This window comes from Mustela nivalis (genome assembly GCF_964662115.1).
Source record: "Mustela nivalis genome assembly, chromosome: 2".
Taxonomy (NCBI): domain Eukaryota; kingdom Metazoa; phylum Chordata; class Mammalia; order Carnivora; family Mustelidae; genus Mustela; species Mustela nivalis.
Window position 1 is genome coordinate 142,221,446 of NC_139021.1, and position 22,180 is coordinate 142,243,625.

General features: G+C 38.4%; 1 protein-coding gene across 10 annotated transcripts in view; it reads left to right on the plus strand.

The window, feature by feature from the left end:
• NRG3 (neuregulin 3) overlaps nt 1-22,180 on the plus strand; it is a 1,043,540-nt gene that overhangs the window by 1,006,049 nt on the left and 15,311 nt on the right. For 6 of the 10 annotated variants that reach the window (XM_082719383.1, XM_082719386.1, XM_082719384.1 and 3 more), the window contains exons 6-7: nt 3,460-3,586; nt 21,996-22,123. In XM_082719383.1, coding sequence (XP_082575509.1) covers nt 3,460-3,586; nt 21,996-22,123 — 255 coding nt within the window. Of the gene's footprint in view, nt 1-3,459; nt 3,587-21,995; nt 22,130-22,180 lie in introns of all 10 variants that reach the window. The other 4 variants (XM_082719379.1, XM_082719385.1, XM_082719381.1 and 1 more) reach the window with 1 other exon arrangement.

The window sequence follows — 22,180 nt, forward strand, 5'->3', positions numbered from 1 at the left end:
AGTCTTCTAGGATTCTAGGAACTCTCCATCATTGGTTTTTAAATAAATTCACTTGAACCAGCATTCTATATACTGGGATACATAGTTCCTAGCCAGATAAAGTCAGGAGTTACACAAAAGCTCACATTCCCCTGGATCATTTATATTTTAGTCCCCATAATCCCTCAGGTCCTGCCACTCTGGTCCTTTGCCCATCGTCTTGTGACCCTTGGTAGGGCATGGCCTTGCTACATGGAATATTAAAGTAAATTGTTAGCAGATGAAAGTTTGAAGGGAAATAACATGATGAGAGAGAAGTGATCAACACCTTCTTGGATTTAGAGGATTTTCTGAGCTCATTGAACCTCCACAACTCTAAAGGACACAATGAAAGAAATTATCTTCTCATCACTTCCAATAAGCTCATATACTCCCATAAGTTATTAGAAATATTAGTTGAGCTATTCAAATCTGGCTGACGGGGCTCACATGACAACTGTAAATTTTTGTAGGTTTCTTTTTGCTTTCAACTCACGTGGGTAAGAAGTGTAAGGCTGCCTGTCAAAGTCCTTAGTAGACTTGGGAAGTGCAAGACACGATTCAACTCAAAAATGGAACTGAGCTAGGAGAGAGGTTCCAAGAGACAGAAGCTAGGATGAATAATGATCATGACTGGGAAAAACAGAAGGAAAAAGGAAAAATGGTGCTCCCAGTAAAAACCAGCCCTGACCACAGAGTTATCCTCCTCTGAAATCAAAGATTTTAACCCAAGGAAAGCCCGTTAAAGATAGGCAGTGGTTGCTCTGATGTGCAGCTTTGATTCTCTTGAGCAATCAAGATCTTAGTCCTCCAGTTGCTAAAACAAATATAATAAAACTTCCCTTCCTCTGACCTGAGATAGCCCACCTCCAAAGACAGGTCAATGTGAGGCTCCAAAGACTTAGATCTTTGCCCCAATTTAGGGTGCAAGGCCATGCTGGTTTCTGAGCATCCCAAGGAATTGGGATCTGCATCACTGAGACTGCATTACATTCAAATTTTTTCCCTGAGCCCTGTCCTGCTTCCCTTCTTATGATTCCACAGCTGTTGATCCAAAGAGCCTCCCCTCATAAAAAATCCTTCCTGCTGTCTCCCTCTAAGTGCCTGCTTTCCCAGGAACCCATCCCACAACATTACAAACAGTGCCTACCAGTGGACTTGGAATGCCCGATATTCCATAATTTATATATCATTTCTTTTCTGATGAACTGGACCAGAGAAACTTAAAACTCAATGAACTACAAAATGTTAATGTTGACATTGTTAGGCGAGTAGCGTTCCAGTGTGGAAAGCCCTTGTCTTCTCTTTCCCAGAGCACTGACTGTTGTGAGAGAGGTAATGGTATTTTAATCAGACACCTCTCATGTCCTGGTTCCCATTTGCTGGATGAAGGAAGAAAGAGCAAAAGTATGTGTGTTTGGGACAGGGCAGGTATGTGTAGAGCAGGAGGCTGGTTCAGAAAGGAAAGCCTGCTTATTCTGGAATATTACTGAGTCAGGACTTGAGTGAGAAGCCAGTAAAGGAAAGCAAAATATAAAAGGATTTAGGAAACTGCAATCACACATTTTTATGAGGAAAATTCCTTTAGATGCTGGCGTTTCTCAGACACTGAATTACAGAATTACTGGAAAGATAGTTAATGTTTCTACTACTTAATCCTTCAGTAAGGCTGGGTCCTTACTCTGTGCCAAACCCCTTTTCAAGTAGAACCTCCTGATCTCCTGTTTCCTTCATCAGTGAATCCCTGATGGAATTTTGTGGCTATAATGTGCTTCGTATAATGCTGATATGATAAATTTATTTTTAACAATAGGCTACAGACTATCTCTTAGGAAATAGATAGATTATTACAACTGGATTAAAGCAACTAAAAGTACTGGAGATAAAAACTCCCCAAACAATTGAAAATATAAAAGTAATTTTTAAACAGAGCTACATCACTCCTGTTGTAAATTCAAAAGAGTTAATGATTCTCAGAGCTTCCAAATCTGGTAGCAAACACTGTCACTTGCCTGTGAGAGATGCAATTAACACAATCTTTTCCTTTATCTTTGAGCCAATGTTCTAATTTCTCTATAGGATCTGCCCATACAACTAAGCTTACTAAATGATGAGAATGGGAGCAGATCAACACTTTGCAGATGTTCTCACATTTCATTTCCACAGTATCCTTGGAAGTTAGCTTTTACAGCACCATGCACAGATGAGGAAACAGGCTCAAAGAAGTTTAGGAAAACTGTCATTTCGATTTAGTAAATCAAAGCAAAAATGTTGGGTGGCAGAGCTGGGATTCAAATCACAGTCTGACTGATACCCAAGCCCATTCTCAGGGAAAGTTTTCTGCAGGAGACCATGTACATACTCCACCAAAGGCTCTATCCTTGACAGGGATCTTGGGAAGAGTTAAAAGTCTGGGGTGAACTGGACAATTCTGCAGTGTGTGTGTGTGTATGTGTTTCTGGGTATTGGGTCTTCTGCTGATAGATAATTAATGTAAAGCCCTTAGAAGAGAACAGTTAATAAGGGAGTAATCTGTTGCATCCTTATGGTTAGGGTCCAACCTATGGAAGAAGTTCCCACTGAGACGCTGTAGGAATATAGGCAAGTGGTTTGACAGTCCGAAGTGGTGGTTGAGAGTAATTCACCCCCACCACTTACTAGCAATGTGACCCTGGAAAAATTATTTAGCTTCTCTGTGCCTCTGTTTCCTCATATATTAAATGAGTATAGGTTAATGCTCCATCACACAGAATTATCACAAGTAATAAGTGAGTTGATACATGGAAAACACTTAAAATGATGCTTAGCATCATTTTAAGATGCTCTTTCAAGAGTTAACTATTTTTTAAATTGTTATTTACAAAGTAGAAATAAAAATCTTCACATTCAGATCTAATGATAATAATAAATGAGCTATTGCTAAATTGTAGAAGAGGGAATATACTTACGGTATATATGCAGGCTATGTGTTCAAGCTATACATGTTTGGAAATGTAAATGAAACAAATAGAGATGTAACTTTGTTACTATGTTATATGTGGCTGTTAGGTCCAAGCTTCAAATTTTTCCATTGGTTACTTCAAAGCATTTCTAATTCTTTACCACTGAGCACTAAGGGTTAGGGACCTTTTGCATCCCTGGGGGCCAGGACAATGTATTATGTTTCTGTCTTCCTTCGACATACCACTGGGTGTGAATCCCAGGATGTTGATGGATAAAACCAGCTTCTCTCCAGATTAGAAGTTATCTGATAGGGCTGGCAGGTTGAAAATGAGGGAAGGATGTTCTTTGTTAACTGAGTTTTCCAGGTTGAAAATGAGGGAAGGATGTTCTTTGTTAGGTTTCACAAATGACAAATATAGATGTTGGGAATGAATGAACCCCCCAAATATGAATAGAATAAAGTGATGTAAGTATTTATGTGTTTATTTAAACCTGCAGGAAACAAGCTAAACAAATTCAAGAGCAGCTGAAAGAACCACAAAGTGGTAAAAACTATAGCCTCAAAGCATCCAGCACAATGGCAAAGTCAGAGAACTTGGCGAAAAATCATGTCCAGCTGCAAAGTGTAAGTTACCTGTCTGTATATCTCTTCCCCCAGCGCACCTCAGTGCTTCCAGTTCAGAAGAGATGGGGAGCTTGGGATCAGACTTCCAGATTTTTTTTTCAGTTCTTTATAGATTTTTCCTTAAATCATCTTGCAGTTCTGAGTGTGTGCAAATGCACATGTACAAGTTGAAACAGAAAAATTAAATTTCAGCTTTTGATTACACTGTGCAATATAAATTAATCTCTGGAAGCAAAAAGAGCTGTGGTTGTTTGTTCCATAATGACTTACATTTTTACTCTGTGTCATAAAATGGTGCTGGGCACCAGGAATCCAATGTTCTCTACCTTCTGGGAACTTAACTGTAGTAAGAGATAAAGACACCAGAACCAGAGGGGTTCATGGGCTGAGATGGTTGACGGTGCAGTAGACTGGGGAGGAAACCAAAAGGAGGTAGATGGGTGAAAGGTTCATTAGCTAGTCAAAGTCTAAAGGAAAAGAGACTAGGAGAAACAGAAAAAAAATGAAGCCATGGAATCCTGAGAATGTGTACTGTATTCAAGCAACTCCAATTTAAGGGATTTGAGAGATGTCAAAGCTAAGACAAGTGGGAAGGGAGAGTGGTATTCTCAGAGCCAGTATGTCCGAATACCAAACCTTAAATAGGTAGCAGAACTTGAAATATGAGCACTTTGAATCCTACATTCTTTCTACAGTTGTTTTAATTATTTCTGCGACAGATTGCAAAACACTTAATTAAAGACAAGCAAATATCATCTAAGACATACGGAAATATTCCTCTCAGGTTAGCGAATTCTTTGCCCCCATATAAGATTGCACTTCCAGATTCTGAGACACAAAAGGAAGGAACAAAGGCCCTGGTATAAACCTAGTATTTGAGTATAATAGGCAATCACCCAGGACATATTCATGCCCCTCCAAATGCATAAATCACTGGGAATTTGTACATCATTTGTGATTCTAAAAAATCATTACCCAGAAAGTCACCATTTTCTATGCATAACAGATGTACTTAGATGTTTAGTGTGAATTCATAAATCAGAATTGCTTCCCAGCAAAGTTTTGTTAAACTTGTAATCCTTGTTATGTGGGGACTGTTCTTTCCTGTAATGGAAGGGATGTTTTTTGCTAATGATTTCTGGGTATTATCTCGCCACCTCGCCACACAAACACAGTGATGGAGGGTTTCAATTCCTTAGTAACTGGACCTGCTGACGATAAATGAAGGCAGCCACTAGTTAAAACAGTAAGCACAGATTTTAATCAGTAATGTATTATTGCATTATGGAAGAAGCTCCAGCATGAGCTGAACTCAATTTCAGTTTGCATAGAGGGGACTGGTTGTTTTAAAGTAAGAATGAGGGAATAGAGAGAGGAGTCGTCAGGGTCTCGACAGAGTCGGGGAAGTGAAAAATCAGTGTATTTCCCAGCTGTGTGTTAGCTGGCAACTAATGGAGTTTAGGATTCTGTACTTCCACAGAGATGGGGAGACAGGGGTCCTGTCCTTCCTAATTACATTTCAAAGATTTGGCTTTCAGGTCCTTGAGAAAGAAACTCCTGAGCTGGGGGAGACACATATACCTCTCAAAATGACAAAGGGCAGCTTAGAGTTAGTTGTAAGCCTTTTTCAAGTAAATGCTCCCAGAAAGGCAGGTGGGAGCTATTCCTCAGGTGTTGGCTAGAACAAACAGCACACGCTTTTGGAGGCTTTAGAGTTTTTTTGTTTTGTTTTGTTTTGTTTTGTTTAAATTTATTTATCTATTTTCAGCATAACAGTATTCATTGTTTTTGTACCACACCCAGTGCTCCATGCAATCAGTGCCCTCTCTAATACCCACCACCTGGTTCCCCCAACCTCCCACCCCGCCACCACTTAAAACCCCTTAGATTGTTTTTCAGAGTCCATAGTCTCTCATGGTTCACCTCCCCTTCCAATTTCCCCCAACTCCCTTCTCCTAACTACCCATGTCCTCCATGCTATTTGTTATGCTCCACAAATAAGTGAAACCATATGATAATTGACTCTCTCTGCTTGATTTATTTCACTCAGCATAATCTCCTCCAGTCCCATCCTTGTTGCTATAAAAGTTGGGTATTCATCCTTTCTGATGGAGGCATAATACTCCATAGTGTATATGGACCACATCTTCCTTATCCATTCATCCGCTGAAGGGCATCTTGGTTCTTTCCACAGTTTGGCAACCCTGGCCATCGCTGCTATAAACATTGAGGTACAGATGGCCCTTCTTTTCACTACATCTGTATCTTTGGGGTAAATACCCAGTAATGCAATTGCAGGGTCATAGGGAAGTTCTATGTTTAATTTCTTGAGGAATCTCCACACTGTTCTCCAAAGAGGCTGCACCAATTTGCATGCCCACCAACAGTGTAAGAGGGTTCCCCTTTCTCCACATCCCCTCCAACACATGTTGTTTCCTGTCTTGCTAATTTTGGCTGTTCTAACTGGTGTAGGGTGGTATCTCAATGTAGTTTTAATTTGAATCTCCCTGATGGCTAGTGATGATGAACATTTTTTCATGTGTCTGATAGCCATTTGTATGTCTTCATTGGAGAAGTGTCTGTTCATATCTTCTGCCCATTTTTTGATATGATTGTCTGTTTTGTGTGAGTTGAGTTTGAGGAGTTCTTTATAGATCCTGGATATCAACCTTTTGTCTGTACTGTCATTTGCAAATATCTTCTCCCCAAATCAAAAGTTTCTGCACAGCAAAAGGCTTTAGAGTTTTTGGTTTTGGTTTTGGTTTAGGTTTTCAAGCAGGCATTTTAAGGAAGGTCAGGGTCATTCTAGGGGTGAAGGCTATTAGAGGCTATGAAAAAACAGAGAGCGAGAGAGACTATATTAAAGTTTACTCAAGTATTTTGGTGTGGATATGAGTGAATGAAATCATTTGTGCTGGGAATCTACAGTTCTTAGAGGCTAAAGTTAAGGCACAGTAGAAAAGAGGCTCAGAGAAGGCTATCTAGAGTTTGGTTGGGAAGAGTCTCTGTCAGTCCCTATATATTTTACAGGGTTGCAGCTAAAATACACATAAAATTTTGTATCCTTCATTTTCACCAAATAGATGATCAATAGCATTTTCTGTCTCTGCTTTATGCTCTCCATGAACTCATTTGGGAGATAGTGTAGTTGTCCACAAAGTGGCCACTTCACAGTGTCCTCATCCTTCCCTCCTTGGGGACATTCCTGTTCTTTCCTATTGTTTACTATTAAAGGAATATGAAAATAAACTCCTCACTCATATGTTTCCCCATGCCTCGTTTGATTGGGATGATTAGAATTAGAATAGCAAGAAATTACAAAATTTAAGGGTTCCAACACTTGAAAGATTTGGGAGCACAGTAGATTTTCTTTTCTTTTTCTTTCCCTCTCCTCCACTCTCTGGCCCACCCATACCCACACTTTGTATGTTAGCCAGGGCAGTGGAGGGTAGCCTCAACTGGACCATTTCCACAGGGCCCAAGATAAGATGTGGGAAAGTGGTTTTTTATATTTCTCCCATTTTGGGTAAAGAGAATATATATAAAACATTTTTTTTTTCCCTCTGAGTTGGGGTGTGGGCAGCTAAGACAATGCATTTCAAGGAATCATCAGTTTTAGGTTTGGCTGGGAGTTCAGGCAGAGAATAGATAGGAAAGGAAGGCTTGCAAGGAACCTCAAGAAGGGGAGTGACGCGCATTGGGGAGACACAAGCATGCTGGCCATAGCATTCTACACTTTGCCTGCTTGGGCCCAAGGGACTGACCTGAGCAGTCCCTTTAACCAGACTGGACTGGAATAAATAAGTTGCTTTCCCAGAGGCACATATCAATTTCAGTGCTAGAAAGCAGCGTGGGTGACTACCAGCTTTGTTATACCTTTGTCAACATTTCTTTTGCTAATTTAATAGGAGAACATAATATTCTTTTTAAATTTACATTGAACTATTTGTGTGGTAAAATCTCAGTCCATATTATTTTGAGTCAAGTCTTCCATCTGGTGAGCTTTGTCCCTGCTGACACTCAGCTTCTGTTTTTGTTATAAGGACCAAATAACAATTGGACTGTAGTTCTTAGTGTTGTGTATTATGGGAGAAAATAGTAAGGGAGAATATATATCAGTAATACATTGGAAAGGAATAGAAACTTTTTTTTAAAGATTTTATTTGTTTATTTGACAGAGAGAGCCAAAGTAGACAGAAAGGCAGGCAGAGGGGGAGGAGGAAGCAGGCTCCCCACTGAGCAGAGAGTCTGATGTGGGACTCGATCCCAGGACCCTGAGACCATGACCTGAGCTGAAGGCAGAGGCTTTAATCCACTGAGCCATCCAGGCACCTCAGGAACAGAAACTTTTTTTTTTTTTTTTAAAGATTTATTTATTTATTTGACAGAGAGAGAGATCACAAGTTAGGCAGAGAGGGAGGCAGAGAGAGAGGAGGAAGCAGGCTCCCTGCTGAGCAGAGAGCCCGATGTGGGACTCGATCCCAGGACTCTGAGATCATGACCTGAGCCGAAGGCAGCGGCTTAACCCACTGAGCCACCCAGGCGCCCCAGGAACAGAAACTTTTAAAAGCGTTTTTTCTCCCGTATTATGCTGAAGATATGCAAGGATGATATAGATGACATCTGTGCTGCTGGAAGCCTGGTAGCCCTGGTCTCAGGGCAAGCAGCAATCTGATGTGTGGTTCAAATTTTCTCCGTGAATATTGGAGCAAATGTATTGAAGAGAATTCAGTAAAGCAGTTTTTCTTCATAGGTCTACATTTTTTTCCTTCAACATCAATGTTAAAAACTAACAATAATGAATGAAGTCATGATCATCGTAATAGCAAATACCATAGACTGAATACATACACGGAATCATGCTAAATGATATAAATACATCGCCTCATTTTGTCCTAACAACGACGACTTAATTTATACCCACTATGTGCAGAAGAGGGAAATGGGACTCAAGACTTGAGAAAGCTTCTCTCTGATAGCAGAAAGCCAAACTCACATCTTTATATCGCAGTGCTTCAACAGGGGGCGCTGTTGCCCCAGAGAACTTTTGGCAAAGTCTGGAGAGACTTCAGATGTTCTAACTGGAGAGGCATCCATGAGCAGAGGAGGGCAGAAGTGATGGTACCTATTCCACAATGTACAGGCTAGCCCTCCCCTGCAACCGAAAATTATCCTTCCCAAATGTCCAGAGTAGTGAGGAAATCCAGAGTCCAAGCTCAAGTTGCATAGTGTGTCCATTAGGAAACTCTGAATGCCCAGCCTAGGAGTTCTATCATCATCTCTACTACACAGAAGGTGATGGGTTATCCACTTACAGCCTGATCCTTGGGAGGGAAAATTTCCTGCTCGACACCCTATCAGGCAAATCTGTCTTGATTTTATCTTGAAGCCCAGGTTAGCTACTTGAAATTCTTTGCAAACTGCAGTGTTTAACAAATGAATTGTCTGCGTCTTGCATTCCCTTAAGTCCATTAAACATTCATGGGGAAGGGTTTCACTTTACAGTCATTTAACAAGATGTGAAACACCTAGTCCAGCAAAGCAACATGATACCCTGGAAATACTTGAGTGGGAGGCAGCAGAACTAGACCTTGCATTGCTGTGGAAGCATCTAGTGCTTTGCCGTCATTTACAGATGACCCATTTGTGAGTCAGATGAATCGACCTCATTTACTGTGTCCCAGGTGAGAGAGAGAGAGCTGGAGCGAGCATTATAACCTCTGGACTGAATGACACTTCTCAGCCGGATTCAGGGATCAGAAAGAGAAGGTGTTAAAAGAGAGATGATCCCTTTTCTCTTAAAATCGAAAGAAATTACACCTAAGTGAGAAGTAAGGGAATAAAATTTTTTCAAGAACCCTCTCAGGAAAGGTAGGTTTATGGGAGTTAACGTTCAATGAGGAAGAATTAGGAGAGTCCGCAGAATTTAATGCCTAATACAACCTTGATAACTGGTAGAAAGAGGCATCCATTTATTCTGTAATACTAACTGAACACTTCTCTATGCTGGGCACTGTAAGAAGATCTGACAAAGTACAAACAGAAGAGATGGAGCCTGACCTTGGGGCGCTCACAGGCTCACGGTGGAAACAAGTATGGAAGCATATACAGCACTTGTTCTTTAATGTAGATACGTGAAGTCACAGAGCTATCTGGGAATGGAAAAGGACATCTAGGATGGTCTGGGGGATTACCAATCCTGCCCAAAGTCAGTAACAGACGAGCTGAGTCTTGGGAATGGGGTCGAAGTTCGCCAGATAGTTGTAAGGGGGTTGGTCAGAAGAGGTAATTTCTTTATAGCATGAATCAGTGTTAACTTTGAATAGTTCTAGCTTAAAACTTGACATCTTGTTTTATATATATCAAGTTCTAACTTACTGATTCACTATAGATTCATAGATTCATCTATTCGAATAGATACTAAATATTTGGTAAGGACCAGACACAGCAATAAGGACCAGGGATATACTGATGAACCAACATGACAGTGTCCTTACTTTCAAGGAGCTTACTGATTGCTGTAGGTGAGAGAGATTAATCCAATGACCCCACAAATGAATTTGCCAAGGCCTCCGGTCAATAGTGAACAGCGCTGTTAGAGCTTATAGAAGGCAGGTCTGGAAGCTGACCTGACAATATAAGAAGAGCAAAGAATTCTCTCCGAAGAGGGAATGATGGCATGTGCTCAGTCGCCCTGGCTGAAAGGGGCACATGGGTGAGGTGAGTACATGGGTCATAGGGGCTGGGAGTGAGGAGGAGAGCTCGCTATAGCCTGTGCGTAGAAAGGGTATATTGCTTCCAGGGAAATGGGCTGATGTTTGACTGCAAATGGCATAGCTCTTCCTGTGTGGAATGTGGTACAGAATTTCTTAACAGCAGCAGTGGTCAAATTGTGTTTCATTACTTGCATCAGAAATCATGCTTTAAAATATGCCATAACCTAAAAAAATAAAAAAATAAAAAAAAATAATAATAAATTTAAAAAATAATAATTAAAAAAATAAAAATAAAATAAAATAAAATATGCCATAACCACTTATTTTCACCACACTCTGGGCTCCTAAGTCAGACATCTAGTAAAGAACATTTTGACACAGACACAGGAGCTGGGAGCAATGCAGAGAAAGAGACATTTAAAACCCTTTAAAAGTATCCTTCTTCCTGCCTTTATTGCCTGGGTTTCCAGACCAGGTGATTATCAGCTCTGCCATCATTGCTTTCCAACACAGACATGCTTTCATTTAACCTTCTGACTCCTGCTGCGTGCATTGGGCAGACCTGGAAACAGCATCAGCGCTCTACTTCCAACGTGAGCCTGCTTCATTTGACAGGTCTTTTGATTTCGGTGCACCATCAACAATGTGTTAGGAGCAAGGCAAGTGATGGTGCAAACAACAGTGGAGGTCCTCAGCACCCAGGAGCCCCCCCACCAGGCAGGCTTTCGGGAAAGCCAGTTGTGATGAGATAATGGTACTGACCAGGGCCTCTGTGGGTGTTAAATAGGAAATCCGCTCTACTCATGTTGAAAGGACCAGTGACTGGCCCAGGACATCTCCTTAGTAAGTATTAAAGTGACATTTTGTACATTATACTAAATGAGGTTTTAACAAAACGTACATACACAAAAAGTCAAGATCTGTATGAGTACAAGCAAAGAAAATGGAGTCAACTACCATAATTTGTAGTAGTGTACAAAAATGTTTATGGAAAGGGCCAGACGGGCAGCTTCCCTGGAGATATTATCTCATGGATAAAATCATGCAGACCGTCACTCCTCCCAGGGATGGAAGTGTATACATTTTGGAAGGAACCATAAAAAATGTTTTCAGCAGGGGCGCCTGCGTGGCTCAGCGCGTTAAAGCCTCTGCCTTTGGCTGGGGTCATGATCTCAGGGTCCTGGGATCGAGCCCCACATCAGGCTCTCTGCTCAGCAAGGAGCCTGCTTCCTCCTCTCTCTCTCTGCCTACTTGTGATCTTTAAAAAAAAAAAAATGTTTTCAGCTTAGAGCATAAACATGTACAAAGGCTATAATCGTGGTCAGTTAAGATACCTTTAAGGAGCTTTGTTGTGGACTGTTTGCTGAATGGATTCTATACCTTGAGGCCTACAGCTGAAAAAAAGAGACTGAATTCTATCGTTAGTCTCTAAATTCCTCTGGTCCTCCTCCTCCTCCTTCTTTTTCTGCTTCTTTTTTTTGGATTTGTATCTTTTTTCTTTTTTTTTTTTAATTAGACTATTTTTTTAAGGCAGTTTTAGATTTATAGAAAAGTTGCAAAACTAGTACAATGAATTCCCATATGCACTCAGTTTTTCCTAATACCGTTGTATATTAATATCGTACATTTGTTAAAATTTATGAACCCATAGTGATGTCTTGTAACTAACTCACATCGAGAGTTAATTCAAGGGTCCTCAGTTTCTACCTAATTGCTTCTTTTCCAGCATTCCCTCCAGGATACCACATTACATTTGGTTCTCGTATGTCCTCTTGGCTGTGACAGATTTTCAGATTTTCCTTGTTTTAGTGGCTCTGACAGTTCTTAGGAGTAGTGCTCAAGTATCATGTAGAATGTTCCTCTGCTGGAATTAGTCTGATGATTTTCTCATGATTAGGCTGGGGTAATGGGGTTTGGGGAGAAAGAGAATGAAAAGAATCATATCAATATGATTTAGCACTATTGATGATTACTTTGTCACCTGAGGTAGTAATTGTTAGGTGTCTCCACTGTGACCTTACTCTTCCCTTCCTTTCTATAGAGTTCTTTTGAAAGGAAGTACCTCTGTATAACCCACACTTAAGTAGTGGGGAGTTATGCTCTCCCTTTGTAAAGGCAGAGTATCTACGAAGTGATTTGGAATGTAACTGCAAAGAGTTTATCTCTTGTTCCTCATTTATTTATTAATTCCATCATTTAAGAGTATGAATTCATGGATACTTATTTTATACTTCAAGTTACAGTTCAATAAATACTTTCTTCTTATTTTATAGCAACCTCTTTCAGCTATGGCCATTGGTAGCTCTTTAAGTTAGTCCCTGTGTCACTTTGACATACTGCGTTAGTTCAGGATAGGCTTTCTGGAGGTTTTTACTGAGTATCTCATTGCTTCTAAGCCCTCTCAGCAGATAGATCAAAGATATATCTATCAGCCAAATAGTGTTTATGTGCAGTACTTTTGCCTTTAGTCCACAGATTCCACTCATTTCCAAAGTTACTTAGGACAGCATGGCCTTGTTCCCTACCTCCCACTAGTGGCCTTTCATATATTTATATTAGAGTCAGTTTCTTTTAGCAGAATTTGTATTCCTTCCCACAATCTCCACATCTCCAAAATGATACTTATTTTATCAATAGGTAGGTTTCTTTAATAGATATAGGGTGATTATGTTTACCTAGTTCCTCCCGCATGAACTTTGATGACATGTGTCTTTCAAGAAACTGATCCATTTCAGCTAATATATCAAATTTGAGGGCATACAGTTATTCAGTGTTCCTTTATTAATCATTTTCTGTCCATGGGAGTAGTAGTGATGGCCTCTTTCACTTCTGTTATCGATAATCTCTTCTTCTTCTTCTTTTTTTTTTTTTAAATTCTGGATTAGCCTGTCCATAGATTTATCAATGTTATTGATTATTTCAAATCATCAGCTTTGCTTTTGTTGATTTTCTTTATTCTTTTCCTTTACCTGTTTTCAATTTTATTAATTCTCTAAAGTTTATTATTTCTCTTATTTATTTCAGTTTTAAATTATTCTTTTTTCTAGTTTCCTAAGGTAGAAATTTACATCATCGATTTTAGGTATTTCTTCTTTTCAAATATAAGAATTTAATGTTATTAATTGATCTTTAATCATTGCTTTGATTACCTAATGCAATTTTGTATTTAATTTTCTCACCATAGCACATACCCTAACGTACAACACCCAGCTAGCCTATCCCTCCCACCCCCGCCCCTCCCGCAAACCTCATTGTTTTCCTGCAGTTAAGAGTCTCTTATGGTTTGTCTCCCTCTCTGGTTTCGTCTTGTTTCATTTTTCCCTCCCTTCCCATATGATCCTCTGTCCTGTTTCTCAAATTCCTCATATCAGTGAGATTTTATGATAGTTGTCTTTGTCTGATTGACTTATTTCACTTAGCATAATGCCCTCTAGTTCCATCCATGTCATTGCAATTGGCAAGATTTTGGGTTTTTGATGGCTGCATAGTATTCCATTGTGTGTGTGTGTGTGTGTGTGTGTGTGTGTGTGTGTGTATACATATATATATATCTCACATCTTTTTTATCAATTCATCTGTTGATGGACAGCTAGGCTCTTTCCATAGTTTGGCTATTGTGGACATTGGTGCTATAAACATTCGGGTACACATGCCCCTTCGGATCACTCCATTTTTATCTTTAGGGTAAATACCCAGTAATTTCTGGGTCATAGGGTAGCTCTATTTTCAACTTTTTGAGGAATCTCCATACCGTTTTCCAGAGTGGCTGAACCAGCCAGCATTCCCACCAGCAGTATAGGAGAATTCCCCTATTTCTGCATCCTCACAACACTGTCATTTCCTGGGTGGTTACTGTTAGCTATTCCTGACTGGTGTGAGGTGATATCTCACAGTGGTGTTTTTTTTTTTTTTAAAGATTTTATTTATTTATTTGACAGAGAGAGATCACAAGTAGGCAGAGAGGCAGGCAGAGAGAGAGAGGAGGAAGCAGGCTCCCTGCTGAGCAGAGAGCCCGATGCGGGACTCAATGCCAGGACCCTGAGATCATGACCTGAGCCGAAGGCAGTGGCTTAACCCACTGAGCCACCCAGGTGCCCTCTCACAGTGGTTTTTGATTTGTATTTCCCTGATGCTGAGTGATGTGGAGCACTTTTTCCTGTGTCTGTTGGCCATTTGGATGTCTTCTTTGCAGAAATGTCTGTTCAGGTACTCTGCCCATGTCTTGATTGGCTTATTTGTTTTTTGGCTATTGAGTTTGATAAGTTCTTTATAGATTTTGGATACTAACCCTTTATCTGATATGTCATTTGCAAATATCTTCTCCCATTCTGTTGGCTCTCTTTTGGTTTTGTTGACTGCTTCCTTTGCTGTGCAAAAGCTTTTGATCTTGATGAAGTCCCAATAGTTCATTTTTGCTCTTGCTTCACTTGTCTATGGCTATCTTTCTAGGAAAAAGTTGCTGTGGCTGAGGTCAAAGAGGTTGCTGCCTATGTTCTTCTCAAGGATTTTGATGGCTTCCTGTCTCACATTGACGTCTTTCATCCATTTTGAGTCTATTTTTGTGTGTGGTGTAAGGAAATGGTCCATTTCATTCTTCTGCATGTGCCTGTCCAATTTTCCCAACACCATTTGTTGAAGAGACTTTTTTCCATTGGACGATCTTTTCTGCTTTGTCAAAAATTAGTTGACCACAGAGCTGGGCTCTCTATTCTGTTCCATTGATCTATGTGTCTGTTTTTGTGCCAATACTATATTGTCTTGATGATGACAGATTTGTAATGGAGCTTGAAGTCTGGAATTGTGATGCCGCCAACTTTGGTTTTCTTTTTCAACATTCCTCTGGCTATTTGGGGTCTTTCCTGGTTCCATATAAATTTTAGGATTATTTGTTCCATTTCTTTAAAGAAAGTTGATGGTATTTTGATAAGGATTGCATTAAATGTATAGATTGCTATAGGTAACATAGACATTTTCACAATATTTGTTCTACCAATCCATGAGCATGGAACATTTTTCCATTTCTTGGTAAAGTTTTCCTCAATTTCTTTCATGTGTACTCTATGGTTTTCTGAGTACAGATTCTGTGCCTCTTTCATTGGATTTATTCCTAGGTATCTAATGGTCTGGGGTGCAATTATAAATAAGATCAATTCCTTAATTTCTCTTTCTTCTGTCTTGCTGTTGGTGTATAGAAATGCAACTGGTTTCTGTGCAATGATTTTATATCCTGACATTTTACTGGATTTCTGTATGAGTTCTCACAGTTTTGGAGTGCAGTCTTTTGGGTTTCCCACATAAAATATCATATCATCTGCAAAAAATGAAGAGTGACTTCTTCTTCACTGATTCGGATGCCTTTTATTTCTTTTTGTGCTAGGACTTCTAGTACTAGGTTGAATAACAGCAGTGATAGAGGACAGCCCTGCTGTGTTCTGGACCTTAGGGGAAAAGCTCTCTGTTTTTCCCCACTGAGAATGATATTTGCTCTAGGTTTTTCATAGATGGCTTTGATAATATTGAGGTGTAGGTATCCCCTATCCCTACCTACTATGAAGAGTTTTGATCAAGAAATGGTGCTGTATGTTGTCAAATGCTTTTCCAGCATCTATTGAGAGTATCATATGGTTCTTGTTCTTTTATTAATGTATTGTATCTCATTGATTGACTTGTGGATGTTGAACCAAACTTGCAGCCCAGGAATAAATCCCACTTGGTCCTGGTGAATAATCCCTTTAATGTACTCTTGGATCCTATTAGCTAGTATTTTGGTGAGAATTTTTGCATCTGTGTTCATCAAGGATATTAGTCTGCAATTCTCCTTTTTCATGGGGTCTTTGTCTGGTTTGGGGATCAAGGTAATGCTGGCCTCATAAAATGAGTTTGGAAGTTTTCCTTTCATTTCCATCTTTGGAATCGTTTCAGGAGAACAGGTATTAATTCTTCTTTAAATGTTTGGTAGAATTCTCTTGGGAAGCCGTCTGGGCCTGAGCACTTCTTTGTTAGGCAATTTTTGATGACTACTTCAATCTCCTTAGTGGTTATGGGTGTGTTCAAGTTTTCTATTTCTTCCTGGTTCAGTTTTGGTATTTTACCTTTAGGTAAACTATTCTCTAGGAATGCATACATTTCTTCCAGATTGTCTAATTTGCTGGTGTATATTTGTTCCACAATAAGTTCTTCTAATTGTTTGTATTTCTTTGGTGTTGGTTGTAACCACTCCTCTTTCATTCATGATTTTATTAAGTTTGGGTCCTTTCTCTTTTCTTTTGAATAAGCCTGGCCAGGGGCTTATCAATCTTATTAATTCTTTCAAAGAAGCAGCTCCTAGTTTCTTTGATCTGTTATACTATTCTTTTGGTTTCTATTTCATTGATTTCTGCTCTGGTCTTTATTATTTCTCTTCTGCTGGGTTTAAGTTTTATTTGCTTTTCTTTCTCAGCTCCTTTAGTTGGAGGGTTAGTTTGTGTATTTGAGAACTTTCTTGAGAAAGGCTTGTTTCACTATATACTTTACTCTCAAGACCCCCTTTGCTGTATCCCAAAGATTTTGAATGGTTGTGTTTTCATTTTCATTTGTTTCCAGGAATTTTTTAAATTCTTCTTTAATTTTCCAGTTGACCCATTGATTCTTTAGTAAGATACTTTTTAGCCTCCCTATATTTGAGTTCTTTCAAACTTTTCTCTTGTGGTTGAGTTCTAGCTTCAGAGCATTGTGGTCTGAAAGTATTCAGGGAATGATCCCAGTCTTTTGGTACCAGCTGAGACCTGATTTGTGACCCAGTATGTGATCTATTCTGGAGAATGTTCCATGTGCACTAGAGAAGAATGTGTATTCTGTTGTTTTGGGATGGAATGTTCTGAATATATCTGATACATCCATTTGGTCCAGTGTGCCATTGAAAGCCTTTATTTCCTTGTTGATCTTTTGCTTAGATGATCTATTTCAGTGAGGGGGGTGTTAAAGTCCTCTACTATTACTGTATTATTGTCTATGTGTTCCTTTTGTTATTAATTGGCTTATATAATTGGCTGCTCCCATTAGGGGCATAGATATTTTAAATGGTTAGATCTTACTGTTGGACAGAACCTTTAAATATTATATAGTGTCCTTCCTCATATAGTCTTTGGCTTAAAATACAATTTATTTGATACAAGGATTGTCACCCCAGCTTTTTCTGATGTCCATTAGCATGGTAAGATATTTTCCACCCCCTTTTAATCTGGAGGTATCTTTGGGTCTGAAATGAGTTTCTTGTAGATAGCATATCAATAGGTCTTGTTTTTTTTTTTGTTTTTGTTTTTTTGTTTTTGTTTTGTTTTGTTTTTATCCATTCTGATACCCTATGCCCTTTGATTAGGGCATTTAGCCCATTTACATTCAGGGTAACTACTGAAAGATATGAATTCCATGCCATTGTATTGACTGTAAGGTAACAGTTACTATATATTTTCTCTGTTCCTTTCTGGTCTGTTACTTTTAGGCTCTCTCTTTGCTTACAGGACCCCTTTCAATATGTCCTTCAGGACTGTTCTGGTGTTTGCAAATTCTTTTAGTTTTTGTTTGTCCTGGAAGCTTTTTCTATCTCCTTCTATTTTCAGTAGGAGCCTAGCTGGTTATAGTATTCTTGGCTGCATATTTTTCTTGTTTGGTGCTCTGAATATATCATGCCACTCCTCTCTGGCCTGTCAGGTCTCTGTGGATATATCTGCCACCAATCTAATATTTCTACTATTGTATGTTACAAACCTCTTGTCCTGAGCTGCTTTCAGGATTTTCTCTTTGTCACTGAGACTTGTAAGTTTTTCTATTAGATGATGGGGTGTTAATCTCTTTTTTTTTTTTTTTTAATTTTGAGGTGGGTTATCTGTGCCTCCTGAATTTTGATACTTGCTTACCTCACCAAATTAGGGAAGTTCTCTATTATAATTTGATCCAGTATACCTTGTGCCCCTCTTCTGGGATCCCAATTCTAATATTGTTTTGTCTTATGTTATCACTTATTCTCTCGAATTCTCCCCTCGTTGTCCAGTAGTTGTTTATCTCTCTTTTTCTCAGCTTCTTTATTCTCCATCATTTCATGTTCTTTATCACTAATTCTCTCTTCTGGTTCATTTATCCTTGCAGTAAGAGCCTCCATTTTTTATTGTACCCTCATTAATAGCTTTTTTTATTTCAATTGTCTGGAGAAATAAAATCCCTTTCTGGAGAAATAAAGGAACTAAAATTTTGAGTTTATTTTAAATTCTATGTCTATCATCCCAACTTTTCTGTGGTATCTGAGTCAGGTTTAGTTCTTACTTTATGTCTCTCTCTCTCTCTCTCTCTTTCTCTCTATATATAAAATATAGAGATATATATACTAGAATGCCTTATAATTTATTAAAAGGTAGAGATATACATTGTGTAATCCTAAAGTAAACAGATGTTTAGTGTAGATTTTATGTTAATCTGGTTAGCAATGGGTTTAATTCAATATTTGCTGTGACTATAGACGCCAAAGGCTTTAAAATCTACTAGTGTCTTTTGTTTGTCTGTTTTTTTCTCAGTCAATCCTGGATAGGAATACAGCAACTTAAACCTGAATCTCGTGATAAATGCTGCCACTGAAATGAAAATGATTCTTATAAAGTTTGTGAGAGAGAGGCAAAATCCAAAATAAGACAATTTGAAAATAAATTTGTGTTAATTGACCAAAACAATAGAATTGAAAGCAACTGTATAACAACAATGAAAACATTTTGAAAGAAAAGATTTAGAACATAGTATCTGTTATAGACACTATGAATAACCAGAAAAAAATACAGAGGTTGATTTTACCCAAAATTTTTATCCAGGATTTTGAACAAAATCTTTTAGCTTTCAGGATCAAAACTCTCATTTGAAGCAAAGTTTATATGCACCTCATATGTTGATTGCAGCATTATTTACAATAACCAAATTATGGAAGCAGCCTAAGCATCCATTGATAGATGAGTGGATAAAGAAGATATGGGAGATAGATAGATATGGAGATAGATAGAAATATAGATACTTACATATACAGGATTATTATTCAGTCATAAGACAGAATTAACTCTTACCATTTGCAACAACATGGATGGAGCTAGAGAGCATAATGCTAAATGAAATAAGTCACAGCAAGACAAGTACCATAAAATTTCACTCAAATGTGGCATTTAAGAAATAAAACAAATGAACAAAGAAAAAAAAAAAGAGAGAGATAAACCAAACAACAGACTCTTAACTATAGAGAACAAACAGATGGTTACTAATGAGGAAGTATGTAAGGGAATAGGTGAAATGATGATGATGATGGGGATTAAGAGCACAATATCTTGATGCATGGAACAGTTAGATCATTATATTGCACATCTGAAACTAATATAACACTATTTTAACTACACTACAATTAAAATAAAAGTAAAAAGTGATTTGTATCCCCCCCACCACCAAAAGCACAGATTCTGAACTAATGGCCCCAACACATAATTAGGCTATTTGACATACATTACTTAAAAAAAAAAAAATGGCTTATTGACTTTTAATGATTCAGTGATTTCTCTAGAAATTATAGAAGGTCCAGAAAAACCTAGCAGATGTTGTTCCCATAGACTTCTCTGTAGGAGCACATGCTTACTTCCTCCCATTTGCCACAGATGTCTCCAGATCATCTCACTTGTTCCTGTAGCTGAACATTCCAGGCATCCAAGTTTGTCTTCTGAAACAATTTATTAGATTAAAAAACAAACAAATCCCTAGTTGGTCTATTAATAGAATCTGAAGTTCAGATTGAAAGTTAGAATGTTGATTATATTCCAGTTACATGTTTATTCAATGCACTTTTCCCATGGATAGGTTGTAGTAATTAACTTTAATTCATCAATAAAAAAGCACACATGAAGGTATTTACATCATTTTTTGGATCTTTGTAGTTTTGGGTTATTAAAAATAGCCACTTTTTCTAAATCATCTCCTTATCTTCTTTTTCTTTTTCTGTGTCAATTTACTCCATTTTGCAAAAAGTCTGACCTGCTTCTTTGAGTCCATTTTGTAGAATTGAGATTGTGTTTGAAGACATGGTTATGACTGCCCCATGTGGTTTATTTTGGAAATACTTAAGAAGATAAGAGTAGAGATTGCTACCTTAAGGTGTTACATAACCTTGACATTTTGCCTAATCTCAATAGCCTGTAACCATTGATACACTTTTCTGCAAAAAGAACATCCAGTTAATTGTTTTTTCTTTTAATCTGCATCCTGTGGGGTTGCATGGGAAACACACAACACAAGTGCACACACAGAAATGTGTAGGTACATGTACATACAAAATTTATATATATGTGTGTATATGCATACATAAAGCTAAATATATGTATATACACATATACACACTTGCAATATATGTATACCTGTTTACTTCATTTTCCTTATTTATGCAATATTATACATACTTCTTTTCAATATTTGTGTAGTTTTTATTTGTGGATATTTCTATTTATTTTTATCTTCTGTTTTGTTATTAAAAATTGTATCACTGATACATTCTAGTGATGACATTATTTTGAATTTTTACAATCATATTGATGATGGTAAGTCCTAGAAGTAACATTCTGGATCAAAGAGTGTGTATATTTAACATTTTGGAACTTACTGGCCATTTATACCTCAACATATTAGTACTAACTCTAATTTTCTTATATCTGTAACTTTACTAGAGCTTCTTGAAACTTAATTTTCTCTATTCTGATTTTTATCCCTTCACAATGAATGCAGTTGTATACCTTTTCATATGTATATTGCACATCTGTCTTCATTGTTCTGTAAAATTCATGTTCATACATTAGTATGAATATCAATATTTCAAAATTTTCTCTGGCTTGGTTAGCATTCTAAAATTGTCATTTCTCAGGGTAGTTTTTAATCCGGAGTTTCTGGAAGAGAAACCTGCTAGCACTTGCTGCTGTTCAAGAGTTGTGTGTCCCGGGAAGATTAAAGTGGACAATGTGCTACCTGGTTGAAATGCCATGCATAGATATTTCCCTTGGGGCAAAGTTTTTCTTAATGTGTCATCTCTATAGACCTTTCCAAAAGGCTCCTGAGCCTTATAAGATACCACAGTCAAAGATGAAACCGAGACTTAGTAGGTATAAAGAGTGAAATGCCCACAAATTTCTCTTATTAAGTCCAGTAATTACTTGGCAAAGGCTGAAGGAGGTAATGATGGAGACCTGAGAGCAGGTACTCTGAATCAATATCCTTATAATTCTGAGAATGTTCAAAGGTTCATTCAGTCACTATTTATTGAACCCCTGCTATTTGTAATCCAACTACTAATTAATTTTTTGTGTGTATAAAATGTTTATCGAATAAAAAATACTTGTGTTTTTGCCTGTCAGGCACAGTGTGCCATGGGTGTAGATTGAAATGAGAAGACATTCTTAAAATTCTAAAGTGAAGAATGCTCGTGGATGGACCTTATCTGAGCAGAGAGTGTGGGGGGAGGATGGAGACCATACTCACTGTGTGAGAAATGGGATGCTAATGATATCTCTATCATTCTCCTGATCAGGGGACCATTGGACAAAATACTGGCAAGTTCAGTTCAGTAACTTCTGTTATCTAGCTGCAGTAGTATAGGCCCACCTCTCATAACTCATTCTCCAGCTCAACTCTGTGCATGTGGTTTTCCACAGTATTCAAAGGCGGAAAGGCATCCTGTGACTGCATTGGAGAAAATGATGGAGTCAAGTTTTGCCAGCCCTCAGTCATTCCCAGAGGTCCCTTCTCCTGACAGAGGAAGCCAGTCTGTCAAACACCACAGGTACAGGTAGCTACACATGGTGGGATGGGCACATTCATACTGTGTCTAATGTTGGAC